This window comes from Bos grunniens, chromosome 3, assembly GCF_055505025.1.
Source record: "Bos grunniens cultivar Pamir isolate PY7600 chromosome 3, Bosgru_T2T1.0, whole genome shotgun sequence".
Classification (NCBI taxonomy): Eukaryota; Metazoa; Chordata; class Mammalia; order Artiodactyla; family Bovidae; genus Bos; species Bos grunniens.
In genome coordinates this window covers 21,480,564-21,495,679 of record NC_141167.1, presented here as the reverse complement: position 1 = coordinate 21,495,679, position 15,116 = coordinate 21,480,564, and the positions used below count along the sequence as shown (strand labels likewise).

General features: G+C 52.4%; 1 protein-coding gene across 1 annotated transcript; it reads right to left on the bottom strand.

Moving 5' to 3' along the window:
* Positions 1-2,317: 2,317 nt before the first annotated feature.
* On the bottom strand, positions 2,318-7,408 carry TSPAN1 (tetraspanin 1). The gene is made up of 8 exons (XM_086386432.1): positions 7,284-7,408; positions 6,759-6,823; positions 3,897-4,103; positions 3,596-3,670; positions 3,397-3,495; positions 3,164-3,319; positions 2,978-3,061; positions 2,318-2,790 (listed from the first exon to the last, which is right to left on the bottom strand). The coding sequence occupies exons 2-8, from the start codon at positions 6,813-6,815 to the stop codon at positions 2,743-2,745; spliced, it is 726 nt and encodes a 241-aa protein (XP_086242558.1). The 5' UTR covers positions 6,816-6,823; positions 7,284-7,408; the 3' UTR covers positions 2,318-2,742.
* Between the last annotated feature and the right edge of the window lie 7,708 nt (positions 7,409-15,116).

Sequence of the window (15,116 nt, the reverse complement as noted above, 5' to 3'; positions counted from 1 at the left end):
TGGGGATGTGTCTCGTGACTGTGTGTGTATGAGAGAGAGAGACACACACACACACGGATGGGTGGGAGAGAGAATGGTGATGATAGATGGTGAGTTTTCTTTACTATCCTCCACAGGGTTATTTTCCACTTGGGCTTCCCTGTGGCTCAGCTGGTAAAGAATCCACCTCCAAAGTGGGAGACTTGGGTTCGATCCCTGGGTTGGGATGATCCCCTGGAGAAGGGAAAAGCTACCTACTCCAGTATTCTGGCCTGGAGAATTCCAGGGACTGTATAGTCCACGGGGTCACAAAGAGTCAGACACATCTGAGCGACTTTCACTAGTGCCTTTTGGCCACCAGGGGATGCCCGAGTCTCAAACTCCAAGATTTTTACTTAAGGTCCACCCTAGAACAACTGAGCCTGACCTTTGCCCGCTACTTGGGCCTGAACTCAGAGCAGCCACCCCACGCCCCGTTCCCACTGTTCAATTAACCATCCTACTGTTTCCTGCCAAGTTCATCTGGGCCAGAGGACCTGTCCCCAGAAATGGAGCAAGAGAGAGCAAAATGGAATAGGTGGGGATGAGGAGGTGATGGGGAGCAGGTGAGGATAGTGCATGTGGGAAGGAAGTGGGCAAGACAGAGCTGAATGTCCCTCATGCAGGAAGTGAGGAGTGCACTGCAGATGGAGACGCAAGAACAAGGATGCCTGTGGCCCTTAGGGTACTTTGTATACAGATTCCGTATCTGAGCGTTTTTCTGGGGAAAAGCTATCATTTTCATCAGATTCCTACCCAACCAGTGATCCAGAGAAGATGTAAATCATGCAAGCCTGCCAGAAGATGGAAGATATTATCCAGAGGAGTAGTTGATACAGCCCAAGGCATGGCAACTGGGGAATCTGTGAAGGACTTAAGTTCATGAAAGTGTGTATAGGACAGTTTGAGAAGGGGTCTGCCTGCAGAGCCCTTGTAAAGTGAGCTGGATGAGCTCCTTATATGGAGCTTTTTGGCCAAGGAGGCAGGAACTGGCAGGAACTCCGCCCTGTCATCAGCTCTCTGCCCCTGCCTCTCCACTGGTGCCTGGAGCCCTGCTCAGTAATGGCAGGGATGGTATGTGGCTCCAGCATTTCTCGCCACCATGACGCCTTCAGTGTTTGCCGGAGGTAGAGATAGTGTTCGAGGTGCCACAAAAGCCAGGTTGAGGAGCAATTAACCTGTAATGAGGTGGACGAGGCCCGCCCAGGGCAAACAAATCCCTTGCAGCCTCTATGTATGCAACTGGGGGTTGGGCAGTATGAGGCATAGAAAGGTGGGATGGGTTCCGAGTACTCCACCTGCCCATTCCCCAGCAGACTCCTGATCTGGGCCGTGAAGACTAGCTCTTGGACCGTGTTGCACTGGCAAGGTTGCAGTTCTTTTTTGGACTCAGGGCAAGTGATGGTTCTGGCTTGTCCTAGTAAAGCCTGGGAAGAAGGATCGAAGGGTGAAAGGGAGGCAAGGAGGCCTGGTTTGCCAGGCTGGGCTTGGCTTGGAGGTAGACACCATACCCTCTGGCCACGGCCTCCCACCTTAGTGCTCTTTCTTCTGCAGCAGTGATCAGATGGTTGTCTGGGATGTTGTGACTTAAAAGTGAATCATGCCACCATGTCAGCCAGGACCCCACCTGGCTCTGGAGTCAGATGGGCTGGACCCAAATCCAGGCCCAGCTTTTCATAGGAGGTTGTGGGCCTGGAACAAGTCACTTGGGCTCTCTAGGCCCAGTTTCTGGAACATGGGGTAGTTAAGACTAAATAAGAGATCAGATCTATAGAGCACTGGGTGACCAAGAAAGAGAGTAAATGAAATTCTTTCTGATGTCCCCAAAGCAGGGACAGGTGTGGGGCTCTGCCTGCCTGGGAAGGGTAGGCAGCTTGGGTGCCCTGGTGGGGGCTTCTGGAGGGCTTCCCAGAACTTAAGGAATGACCCTCTTCCATTGCCCTGGCAGTATTTTTAGTCTCCCTGCCCCCTATTTGGGCACAAGCTTGTTATTTTCATAGTTTTCCAGTCCAGTGCCTCTACCCAGGAAGGGGTAGTTTCAGGCCAAAGTCCTCCCACATTATAGGGCTGCAGACTGGCTCAGCCCCTGCCACCTCCTTCAATGACCTCTTGGGCATTCTTGTTAAGCTCCCTTCCAGGTCTGCAATCCAAATGAAGGTGAGAAATAGCGGCCCGCCTCCATGCCACTTCCCTTCTGCTGCCTTCCCAGGAGCCTCTGAGTCAACAACCCCACAGGCGTTTGAGGCCAGTGTAGACAAGTTTGAGGTCCCTCTCCCCAAGGATACACAGAGTCCAGATAAACATTTTAATGGGTTTATGAGTTCTGAACTGCCTTCTACACATCCGCTCTGTAACTGCTGATTTTGTATATGCTCATGCTATGGGCTGCCTTTCTCTAATCCCCCCTGTGGAGTACTGGGATCCCCAAGAGCACCCCCCCGCCTTGCTCTGAGAGGGTATCAAGTGTTTAAGGGACAGACTGGAGGAGTGGGTAAGAGGATTGGCTACCTTAGGGGCTCTGGAATAGGAGGACCCCAAACCCACCAATAGAAGGAAATGTCAGGCTTCAGTTGAAGGGGGTGGTGTCCATTTGGCCCCGAGTCCAGAGGAACAAAGTTAGGTCAACTCCGGCCCAAGAGACACTGTTAGATCCTGTCCCCACCCTGGTCATCGCCTCTTCACAGTTCTCATACGACAGCAGCAGTGGTGGAAGGAGAAGCCAACTTATTCCAGATTGCAGTACAGATACATGGACACAATCATGGCAGCCAGCTGGTGGGAAAGGAATAGGGAGAGATGAAGAGACATATCAGGGTCCTTAAACTTTAGTCCCCTGTCCCACCAGACACTGATCATGAAGCTTTGTTAGAAGTCTGTCTCTTCCAGAGAGGCCTCAGAGGTGGGTCAAGCAGCCCTGAACCAGGGTGGGGGATATCCTGCCCCAAGCTCCTCTCCTTACCTCCAAGCCCCCAATTCCGGCTGCCACACCACCCACAGTGACTGCATTGGTTCGGATGTCATACAGAAGCTGTTTGAAGCATCCCTTGGGGGAGGGGAGAGAGCATCTATAGTCAGCAGCTGCTCCCATTCTCATTCAGCACCCTGAGGTCGTTAAAGCATCCCAACCTCCTAGGCCAACCTTTACCTGTACACTCATGTTATGGGCGGTGAAATTGTTGCAGGGTTCCATGAACGAGTTATTGACACTGTCATAGCAACAGTATGGGGGAAAGGTACCGTTCTTTCTTACATAGGGTGACCCCTCAAAATCTGTGTAGTTGGTGAAGCCACAGCACTTAAGCTGGAGATGAAGAGAAGATGATCAGAGGGACCTTGCTTATTTCTCCCCACCCCCAAGTCTCCCTCAGCCCACCTTACCCCTGCCATGGTGGAGTTCCACACTTGAGTGAAGTCTTTTTGGGAACCGTACTCTTTTTTGATATTAGGCACCACCACCGCCATCAGGAAGTTCTCAGCCTGGGTGCGGAAGGCCAGTGTTTACAGCCTGGTGGGGAGGGTGTGGCCCCCTCTCAGGGCTTGCCCAGTGGTACCCCTTTGCCTCATCCCTGTTCCTCACCAATGTAGTATACACTAAGGCGACCACAGCAGCTGCAACCTCAGCAATGAAGATGAGGAGGAGGATGAAGAAGAACTGAGTGGAGAACAGGGATCTGAGTTTTAGGGAGAGAGAGCCTCTCATGCTTTCCTTACCCTAATCGTGCTCTGCCCTCCCACCCCACCATGAAAACAAGGCAGGGGCCCCGTTTGCTGAGACCCTTGGAATCCAGAGCAGGGTTTGGGGATCCCCAGGGCCTAGTGTCAAGGGTGAGGGGACCCTGGGCTTTGGTCATGGGCCTGTGGAGCTGGGTTTGACACACCGTCATGAGGGCACACTTGCTCTCAGTTTGGGCACCGTAGCAGCCCAGGAAACCAAGAGCGAAGAGCACAGCACCGGCTGCAATGAGGAAGTAGCCCACGTTGACGAACTGCATGGCACTGGATGACATCGGCCCAAAGATCTTCACAAAGGATGGTCCATCAACCGACACCCAGATGCCCACTGCCAACAGGGCTGCACCACATAGCTGGGGACAGAGAGGCAGACTTTGAAAGAGTGCTGTCAGGCAGCTCCCTATCACACAGCTCAGTTAGGAAGATGGGAGATGAGAAACTTTCCCATTTATTGGGTATGGAGTCCAAAAACTCATCCTGTAGGGAGTTGTGACTCATCTTTAGAGCTAAAAAGATGGGAGCTGGGACATCTGCAGTCAGCAGCAGGCTGCACATCTAGGCAGATGTAAATGGGACCAGGGATTCCAGAAATAGCCACGGTGTGGGGGAGGGGCAAAGCTTTCCCTTACCACTGCCAGGGTCCTGCCACATAGCTTGAAGTGCAAACAAGCAGGTGAACACCTGCCCCTCCCCCCCACCCCCCACCCCCGGCCAGCAGCCACCTCCCCCCCATTTCGCTTCTGGGTTATAGGTGCCTGGAACACCTTGGTTCTCTGATAGGCAGAAAGAGGAGGGTGGTAGCATTGAGCAGGTTCAACAGTCACTATAGCAACAGAGGTGTGGCTGAGGTTTAACACCTGCTTCCAACCTTGGAGAGGGCAATGGTAAGAAGGGACACCCACCCTAAGGCCCCCCATTTGGGTCTCTTCCAGGACCAGCTTAGACCTCTCCTTGCCACACAAGTGGAAATTGAGGCACCAGAGATGGAGTACAGCCAGAGCTCTGAGAGGCTCTACCCCACCTCAGAGGTGATCCTGAGGCCAAGACTGGAAAGGAGGGCCCTGCCCAGTTCCCACAGCTCTTAGAGCAAAGCCTCGCTGACCCAGTGCTTCAGTGGATGAATCAGCCTGACACCACCCAGGTGTCCAGTCCCCACTTTCCGGCTATGGAAACTGAGGCTGGAACCAGGAGCGAGGTGGCAGGTTGTGGGTGGATCCCAGGCATGTTTGCCCAAGGACACAAGACTGGGCTTCTAGCCTGTGGGGTCAGATTTCAAGGAGTCGGAGGCCAGCCCTGCCCAGTCTGGCAAGGCCTGGGCAACAGAGGCCAGAAACCAAACCGGATTTGCCTTTAACCCCCTTGGGCCAGAACCCCTGTGCTCCAGATCCCTGCAATCCTGCTGCCTTCTTCAGATACAGGGATAAAGGCTAGTTCCCTGAAAGGAGAAGAAGCCCAAGGCACAGGCCACACCATCAACAGAGACTGTCCTCACCCCTAGCCCAATTCCTCCAAATTCACCTACACTTCATGTCTCCACTTCCTCATCCTTTGCTCACTCTCACCCAGTCTCCTGTGGCTTTGAGGTCTCTGGTGACAACCTGTGCTCAGCCATGGGTGTATCCTCCTTGACTTTCTGACACCTTGCTCTCCTGCTTTGCTTCCTTATGCTCTTTCTCTATTTGCTTCCTGGTAGCCTTTCCTCGGAGAAGGCAATGGCACCCCACTCCAGTACTCTTGCCTGGAAAATCCCATGGATGGAGGAGCCTGGTAGGCTGCAGTCCATGGGGTCACTAGGAGTCGGACATGACTGAGCGATTTCACTTTCCCTTTTCACTTTCATGCATTGGAAAAGGAAATGGCAACCCACTCCAGTGTTCTTGCTTGGAGAATCCCAGGGACGGGGGAGCCTTGGTGGGCTGCCATCTCTGGGGTCGCACAGAGTCGGACACGACTGAAGCGACTTAGCAGCAGCAGCAGCAGCCTTTTCTCTGTTTATCCCTTACAAATTGAGTTTCCTGGAGTTCACTCTCCCTGTGTGTGCTCACCCTACCCATGGCTTCAATGACCACCTACGGGCACATGACTTCCAAATATCCTGAGCTGCAAGTCCACTGGGTACACGGCTGCTGATGAAGTACCCACCAAGTTTGCTCTCAGCAGAGAGGAGATGTGGTCATCATCTCCAAGACCTCTGTCTTGCTTGCCCCTTCCTCCATCCTCAGCCACCATCCAAGGGCTTTGTCCTTTGTTCATGTTGTCTATTTCTCCCCAATTTTACCACCATCTCTAGATTCATGCCTCATTGCTCAGCTTCCTCAAACATGCCCTATATAGTCTGTTCCTGGTTTTCTGAACAATATCTGATTTCATTGCCTCTGGGCCTTTTTGCATGCTTTACCAACCCCCTCACTATGTGCAAATTCCTAGCCTCAGCTATTTCCTTCTAGAAGTCTTCTCTGACTAGGCAGGGTTCAAGCCCCTTCAATGCACCCTGTGATCAGACCACACATACTGTGGAAAACTGGTTGCCTATCTGGCCTGTTGGACCCGAGATCCCTGAGGGCACAGAGTCTTAGGCAGTGTTTGTTGAAAAAATACAACAAATTCCGCTTGCAGCTGAAACTCTTACTCTCATATCTCCAGACTTTCTCGGCTTTTGGCTCCCCACCATACACAGGCCACTGAATTTCCTTCCACGCTAGGTGATCTTGGGCAAACCCCTGCCCCTCCCTGAGGCCCCAGCCTGTTAGCCTACCCTGCCCTGCTCTAAACCTGAAACTTCCTGGAAGGAGAGGATGCCCCTAAACTTCTCCACCCCAAGTTGTGTGGCAGCTAGTTTGCTCCTGGAGCCAAGACTCAGTCTTCGGGGAGACTTCCACATCTCATCATCAGGGGAAACTTTCAGGAAGAGTGGACATAGCAATCTCTTATTCCCCAGTTGGGGCTCTACTCAGGTTAAGACCCACTCCTGTAGGGAACCCTAAATAACCCATAACCCCCATACTTACAAAGATGAGCATATTGAAGAGGATCATCATGACCTTAATGAAGTTGAAGCACCCCATGGTGGCTCCTGGGAGGCAGACATGTGGGAATTAGGATCTCGCTCCCTGACCGCCTCCCCCAGCCTGGACTGACATACCAGACTCCAGCATCCTGGACTCACATAATTACCAAGCTTCTCCTGCCTCTGGACTCTGATGTCTCTGGACTCTGACGCGTCAGGACTTTCCCCAGTTCCCATCCTGATACCCCTAACCCTCTGTACTGCCCAGGCCCTCTACTAACACCTGACACTTTGAAATTCTAACATCCCACGTGCGTCCATCCCACAGGCACCCTGAGCCTGATTCCCCCACTTCAGGGTCACTCCATGTCCTTACCTGGCTCCTGCTTATCCTGGACTTTCCACTCCCCCCACCCCAAACCAATCCTAGGCTCTTCCAGGACCCTCCCCATGGCCCTCCCAGCTCCCCAAACCTGTTTCCAGATTGCTCTCTTTTCACAGGAGAGTCTCTATCCTATGCCATCACCTGGTCAGGGGTCCTGGTAGTAAGTTCTGTAAGAGGGATCTGCTGAGGCTCCAGAGAGGACCACAGCTCCAGGAGAACTGCCACTGAGTGGGCAAGCGGGAGACAGCGCGGGCTCTCACGGCACTGCTCACCTGTGGGCGGGGCAGGAGCTTTAAAGGCTCCTTCTGCCCGCCCACCCCCCGCCCCCCCCGCACCCGGTCGGCCTGCCCCTGCTGCCCCCTGCTGCTTGCCGCTCCCTCCGCACAGCTCCAGCAGCCTCTGGCCTCCGCCTGGCAACCCAACCACAGCAACGCCCCTCCTGATCTGAGTAAGACAGCTAGCTGTCTGTGGCTGAGGTGAGCGCCCCCCAGAACCGTGTGCCTTCCACAGCAAGGCACAGATGCTTCCTAACCTGCACCTGCCGAGATGGCCAGACACATCCCACATGCTCGCAGGTACACACACCTGCCCAAGCTGTGTATTCACACCCACATACACACATCAACTCCTCCTAGTGCTCTCGAATGCACACTTGCACAGGCACACACACCTGTGAACTCTGTGTGGGCTGACTCCTAGCAACAATCCAGAGCAACATCTGAGGTGCATACTGAAACGCTCATACACACACACACACACACACACACACACACACACACACAAACTCATGCAGGCATGCCCACACATGCTTTCAAGGAAGTGACCCAGGCTTGGCATTTTCTTCCCCTCCTCTGAGAGGCAAACAAACGACTCTTCCTTTTTCTCCCTCCAGGAAACTTCAACCCATCTTTTCCCTCCCTGAGTCTTTCCTCCCTCTCCTCCCTCCCCACACTTTTTCTCTCCTCAGTCCTCTTAGCATTCTGTATACACCCCTCCCTTCCTGCCAGCAGAGGGCACCATGGTCCCACAAAAGCACTGCCCTCCCCTGAAAGTTCTTCAGCTCTGTTATACCCATCTTCACGAGTCCTTTCCCGGCTGCTGATGTTGAGCTGCTGGGAAAGTTCTGGCTTTTAAGTCACTCAAGCCAAGTGCTCCAATCCTGGTTCTGTTGCTTATTAGCTGTGTGACCCTGGGGGCATTTCTTAGGCTTGAGTTTGAGCCTCTATTTCCTGGTCTGTATAACACAATAGTTACAGGGTTTTAAGATGAGATTAAAAATGAGATTTTTCTTCCCATTCTGGGACATAAACGAATGACCACAGAGTGAAAAGTTCAGAACAAGGAGAGTCACAGCCAGAGGGGGTGTGGGGTGGAAGATTTTTAATTTGTTTTTATAATGGGAGGAGGCAGCTGAAGAGACAGGAAAGAGAGGAAGGCTGTTAACATGAATATTTGTACAGATCATGTTTTCAATGTGTAACTTATATCGTAGGCTTTTTTTTTTACCTTTCACAATAATCCTATAAGATTCTCTTTTCATCTGCTTTTTCAATATGGGGAAAGAGAGATACAGAAAGTTAAGTGCACATTTCTAAATGAATGAATAAACGCAGAATGTGCTGTGTGGTCAGTTGCTCAGTTGTATCCAACTGTTTGTGACCCCCTGGGTTGTAGCCCACCAGGCTCCTCTGTGCTTGGGATTCTCCAGGCAAGAATACTGGAGTGGGTTGCCATTTCCTCCTCCAGGGGATCTTCCCAACCCAGGGATTGAACCCAGTGTCTCCTGCAAAGACAGGCGGATTCTTTACCACTGAGCCACTTGGGAAGCTTTGACTGCAGAAGAGCAGGAGTTAAATGTCTGGGCTTTGGACCTTGGCCATCCCAGATTTGAATCCTTGCCTGCCTCTAGTTGTGTGACTTCACTCAGCTAAGCCTCGGTTTCCTTGTACAGTCGATTTTCATCGTTCATGGATTTCACATCTGTGAATTTACCCACTCATAAAATGACCTGTAAGTCCAGAGCACACTCACGGCATTTTAGTGGTCATTCATGTACACATGTAGAGCAGCAAAAAAATTCAAGTTGTCCAACACGCTTGTTCTCAGATGAGGTTGAACAAGGGGATGCTCTGCTTTCTTGTTTCGACTCTCATAAACAAGTGTTCTTTTTGTGGCCTACTTGTTGTCTGTCACTTTTTTGCACTTATGTGCTTTTTGTTGGTGATTTTGCTATTAAATACCCCCCTCTAGCATAACACTGAAGTGCTCTTTAGTGTTCCTAAGTACAAGAAGACTGTCATGTGCCTTATGAAGAAAATACTTGTGTTGGATAAACTTTATTCAGGTACATGTTATAGTGCTATTGGCTACGAATTCAATGTTAATGACATCAATATATTTTAAATGAAGCACCTTTAATAGAAACACACATAAATTAGGTTATTGGTGAGTTGACAAGATATTGTGACCAGAGCTTGGTATGAATCTAATCCTGTATTTCTCCTGAAAGCACTGGCTAAATATTTGCTAATACCATGATTGTGGTGACTTTATTGGAACATAACTACCACAAATAATGAAATTAGAAGACGTTTGCTCCTTGGAAGAAAAATTATGACCAACCTAGACAGCATATTAAAAAGCAGAGACATTGCTTTGTCAACAAAGGTCTGTCTAGTCAAAGCTATGGCTTTTACATAAGTCATGTGTGGATGTGAGAGTTGGACTATAAAGAAAGCTGAGCACCGTAGAATTAATGCTTTTGAACTGTGGTGTTGGAGAAGACTCTTGAGAGTCCCTTGGACTACAAGGAGATCCAACCAGTCCATCCTAAAGGAAATCAGTCCTGAATATTCATTGGAAGTACTGATGCTAAAGCTGAAACTCCAATAATTTGGCCATCTGATGCAAAGAACTGACTCATTGGAAAAGACCCTGATGCTGGGAAAGATTGAAGGCAGGAGGAGAAGGGGATGACAGAGGATGAGATGGTTGGATGGCATCACTGACTCAATGGACATGAGTTTGAGTAAACTCTGGGAGTTGGACAGCGAGGCCTGGCGTGCTGCAGTTCATGGAGTCACAAAGAGTTGGACACGACTGAGCGATTGAATTGAACTGAACCACAAATAATGATAATCGACTGTATGTGAAATAGGAATAATGATAGAATCTCCTTGTTGTGGGGTTGTCGTGGGATTAGATGAGGTAATGTTTGTGAAGGACTTGGCACCATATTTGGCACATAGTAAGTGCTCAGTAAACAATGTTAATATTATTAACATTGGATGAGTGAAAAGGTGAGGGAGTGAATTTTTTACTCAGAGTTCCTTTCCCAAGGGGCTAAACTGAAGTTTTCTGTCTCTGGGGCTGGATCCCTGGAGGGAATTGTGACGGAGTCAAACCCTTAGGGAGGGGCTGGGCACCAGGCTCTGTAATAAAGAGCATCACCCCTACACAAGCTCTGTATGTCACAGAAGCCGCGTTGCCCTGGCCAGTAGCACCATCAGGCACCTTACAGAAGCTCACTGCACCCATGGGGCCTTCTCAGCTTGTCCGTGCCCCTCGGCCCCGGGGCTTAATTTCCCCTTACCGCAGGCCAGGCGTGGGTTGGCCTCGGCCCCGCTTTCCCAAGATGTTCAAGTGTAGCCGCAGAAGGTACCGGCAGAAACGGCAAGGCCCAGCTGGCACCACTGTAACCACCAATCTTGCCAGTGTGGCCACGGATATCAACGACACCCAAACTGCCACCACCAGGGTGTTGATCCTTGCACCGCAAGGTAGGCTGAGGGCCTGAGCCCGGGTAGGGTGGGGTGGGGTGGGGTGGGGGTGGAGAACAGGGCGACTGAAGTCCTACCCACATGAGCCCTGTGCAGGCACTTTAGCACCCCAGAGTCTGAGCGCCGTAATGGAGGAGGACGTGTTAGCTGAAGTGGACGGCTTGGGGAAATGGGAGAGTCTAAGAGCAGTGGAGCTTCCTCACACTGTTTTCCTCTCCCTTCTCTCCTCAGTTCTCAGACACCTCTGTCAACCTGGCAGCTTTCTGATCCTCTGAAACATCCAGAAACTAGTCCAGAAGCTTGGCTGGCTCCGGACCTTCATCTCCTCAGGGCCACGAGTGGTGAATAGCAGACAAATACAGTCCTTTCTGCTCCAACTGCTTTCCTCCACTCCCAGGTGCTTCCAGCTGACTATGGAGGGTATGAGGGCAGGGCTAGGGCTGAATGCTCCCAGGGACAGGCTTCAGCAGCAGCAGCAGGCATCACAGGAAGACATTGGAAGGACAGAACAAGGTCAGCAACACATACCATCTTTGGCCTCAGCTTTTGCTCTGGCCTGTGAGGTGGGGGTCCTTCCTGCCTTGCACTCCCATCAGAACAGGGAAAAGGGTCTCCGTAGACATATTGGAAGGTATAGGGACCTGGGTCACTGGGGAGAAGGGTAGAGGCATAAATCAGAAAAAGATGGCATGAAAGACAGATTGCACTGCTCCAGCGTAATGAGTGTCTGAGTGTGAGATGTATGTGCCTCTGTGTGCCTGTGAGGGTTAGTGTGAGTGAGACAGAGAGAATGGAGTTTGAAGCAGACGTGGCTGAGTGTGCCTTTGAGATGAGTGTGTCTCTGTGGCCAGCTGTGTGTCAAGGTGTGTGTGTGTGTGAGGGTATGAATAGGCCAGGGAGGCAGTCATCTGCTCCACCAGGAGGGGGATGGGCTCACCCGGAAGTAGGAAAGGGTTAGCTTCCAAGGGGGTGCACCACCCTCAGCCCCCACAGCCGTTCTCTGAGGTCGGTATTTTCCCAGACTAACAGCTGAGCTGGGGCGTTTGGGGGTGGGGCGAGACTGAGTGAGCGTCCAGGAAGGGGGAGGGTGCTAAGCACTCAGGCCTGGGGATTTTCCATTTGGATTTCTGCGTGTGCGCCCATGTGTCATCGGGTGTAACTGGGTTTCTGTGGGGTGTGTCTCCGTGGAGTTTGTGTCTCAGAGGCAGGAAACACTGTGAGGGACTGTCTGTCATGTGTCACTTCATGCACAAGTGAGTGAGTGTCCCAGTGTCCCGAGGTCTGGCTCCAGTTCCAGGAGGGCGGGGGTGGGAGTGGACTGTGAGACCTCTGGCCTGGCCCCCTGGGCAGCCTGTGAGGAGAAAATGAATTGTGTCTGCTTTCCTCCACTCTAAGGCTTGCCAGAGACCGGGACCTGAGAGGAGGACCGGGGCAGAGAATTCACTGACACATCGTGCCCAGACTGCACTGGTGGAGGATGAGGCTTCTCAGGGTTTGGGGGAAGGTGCTGAACCCCCAGTCAGAGCTGGAGGCTGACTAGCTAGTGCCCAAAGCCCGCAAGGATGCCCACACATATAAAGACATGTGACACAGTCCAGGAACACATGCAGACATATAAACACAACTGATACAGATAAACAAGGTAACAAATTCACACCTGCATGCAAGTACACGCCAAGTACACCCCTATAAATAGATGTATGTACTGACACAAATACATATAAACCTTTCCACCTGAGACAGGTAACACACACACATGCCTACAAATGAGCACACACACGCAAACATGCATGCACCTGGTTACAGCACACGAGCATATAGACTGACATCTGCAATCCTGCTCACGCCAACATAGGCACACACTCATGCAAACACACTCAGCAGACTTCCCTGCCCCTGTGGCCCTGGGACCCAGAAGCCTCCCTTCCCCTATGTGAGACAGCGCGTGTATGGGGGTGTGTGTGTGCCTGCCCACACTTGTGTCTATGTGTATCTGGGGCTGTGAGATTGTGTGTGGATGTGTGTGTGTGCACGCACGAGTGGATGTGTGTGTGTGTGAGAGAGAGAGGGGGTTGCTTAGCTGTGGGAACCCGATGACATCATCTCTTCTGGCTATTTTTAGCTTCCTCTGCAATGACAGCTCCTTCACTGCCCCTCCCCCGCCAGGTTCCCAACTCTCCTTCCCCTTCAAGCTCCCAGAGACAGCCACAGCCAATGGTCCCCCTCATCCTAGTCTAGGTGACCCGCTGGATCGCTAATCTGGTTCACTCTCTCCCACCCCAGTCATGGCTCCCTGGAAGCTGAGAACACTGGGCTCCCAGGCCAGAGGAGGAGGCTTGGGCAGTATGGCAGCCCGGAGAAGGGGCCTGGGTTAGGTGAGCTGACCTGGCTGGTCTCCAGCCCCTAGGGTGCCTCTCCTTCTGCTTTTCAATCTGAAATTATGTCTCGGTCAGTAGTGCCTGCTATGTGCCAGGGAAGATGCCAAGTTCTGGGGATAGAGCAGTGAGCAGGACCGTGGGAGTTCTTCCTGGTTAGAGTTGCAGCTCGGTGGGAGACAGACATTAAACAGAGCACACAGGTGCAGCCCTGAGCTGCAGCAAGGGCTCTGAGTTGGTAACGAGGGCATTCAGGCTGGGATGATGGTCTGTCTCTCATAGAGGGGACCTGAGGAAACCAGAAGGACACACTCCCTTTACCTTATACCTCTCACCCCAACCACTGCACCTCCAGAATTCCACCAAGCCCTGCTTCCTTCTCACACCGCATTCTGTGCTCCCAACACTGTACCAGCCCACCATCCACATGGAGGTCCACTGCTATTCTTTCCTTTGGAGCTTCCCCACAGTTGATCCCTGGGAGGCAGTGCAGTGTTCCCCATCTGTAGATGAGAAAACTGAAGGCCCAGAGAGGGGTAGTGCCGGATCACACATGCCCCTGCTCAGGGAGCAGCTCAGGGGAGATGGCAGGCAGGTGGAGGAGGAAGCGGCGGTGGCACTGCTGTAGAAGAAGCAGGGGATGCCATCAGGAGGTGGGGGAGGGGATGCCATCAGGAGGTGGGGGAGGGGATGCCATCAGGAGGTGGGGGAAGGGATGCCATCAGGAGGTGGGGGAGGGGATGCCTGTGGCCTGAAGGACTCACGCCTGGAGGAGGGCTTCCTGCTTTACCCAGCCTGGGGCAACCACTGGAAAATCGGGTTTGGCAGCTTCAGCTGGGCTGCAGGGCTGGAGGAGAGGTCTAGACCACAGGGAGGAGGCCTGGAGGCGGGCCTATCTTCTAGCATGGAGTGTGGCCAAATGGTCTCATTGGGGGAGCGTTTTATAATACTGGGACCCTTTGGAGAGTGTGGGCTGAATTCAGGAGCCCAGAGTTTCCATTCTCTGGTGTGACACTTAGAAACTCCTGCCCCTTTCTTGGCCTCAATGGCCCCTCCCAGAAAGTTGCTCTGGAGGATCAGTTTCTCCACTTTCAACTCCTGCCCTTGGGGGAGGGCAACTCCTGTTTCCTGGGAGTCTGACTCAGGCACAGGAGCACAAAGCCAGTGGGTTAGGGCTGACCAGACAGCCCCTAGGGCGACAGGATGGAGGTCCCTTGTCACCAGTGGGTCAATGGCCGGAAGCCCAGCTCCAGCCCCACAATGCAATACCGGTCACCCCACCCTTACCAGTGCCCTCATCCACACCCCCACTTCCGGCCTCTGTTCCTTCCTCACCTTCAGGGAAAGCTGCAGGGCTCCCTTGGGGATCTCCCATATCTCCTCCACTGGCTCCCTGCCCTGTGCTTAACCCTCCCTCTCTGCCCATTTGGGCAGGCCAGTCTCCCAGTAAACTTTCTTTTCCTGGACCTGTAGGCAGTCCAGGGAGGAAAGGAAGCTGGGTGGGAGGGCTGTAAAGGAGCCTGCTTTTCCTCCTGCCCTCAGATGTTGTTGTTCAGTTGCTAAGTCATGTCCGACTTCGCAACGCCATGAGCTGTAGCACGCCAGGCTTCCCTGTCTTTTACCATCTCCCAGAGTTTGCTCAAACTCATGTCCATTGAATTGGTGATGCCATCCAACAGTCTCATCCTCTGTCATCCCCTTCTCCTCTTGCCCTCAATCTTTCACAGCATCAGGGTCTTTTCCAATAAGTTGGCACATCAGGTGGCCAAAGTATTGGAGCTTCAGCTTCGGCATCAGTCCTTCCAATGAATATTCAGGGT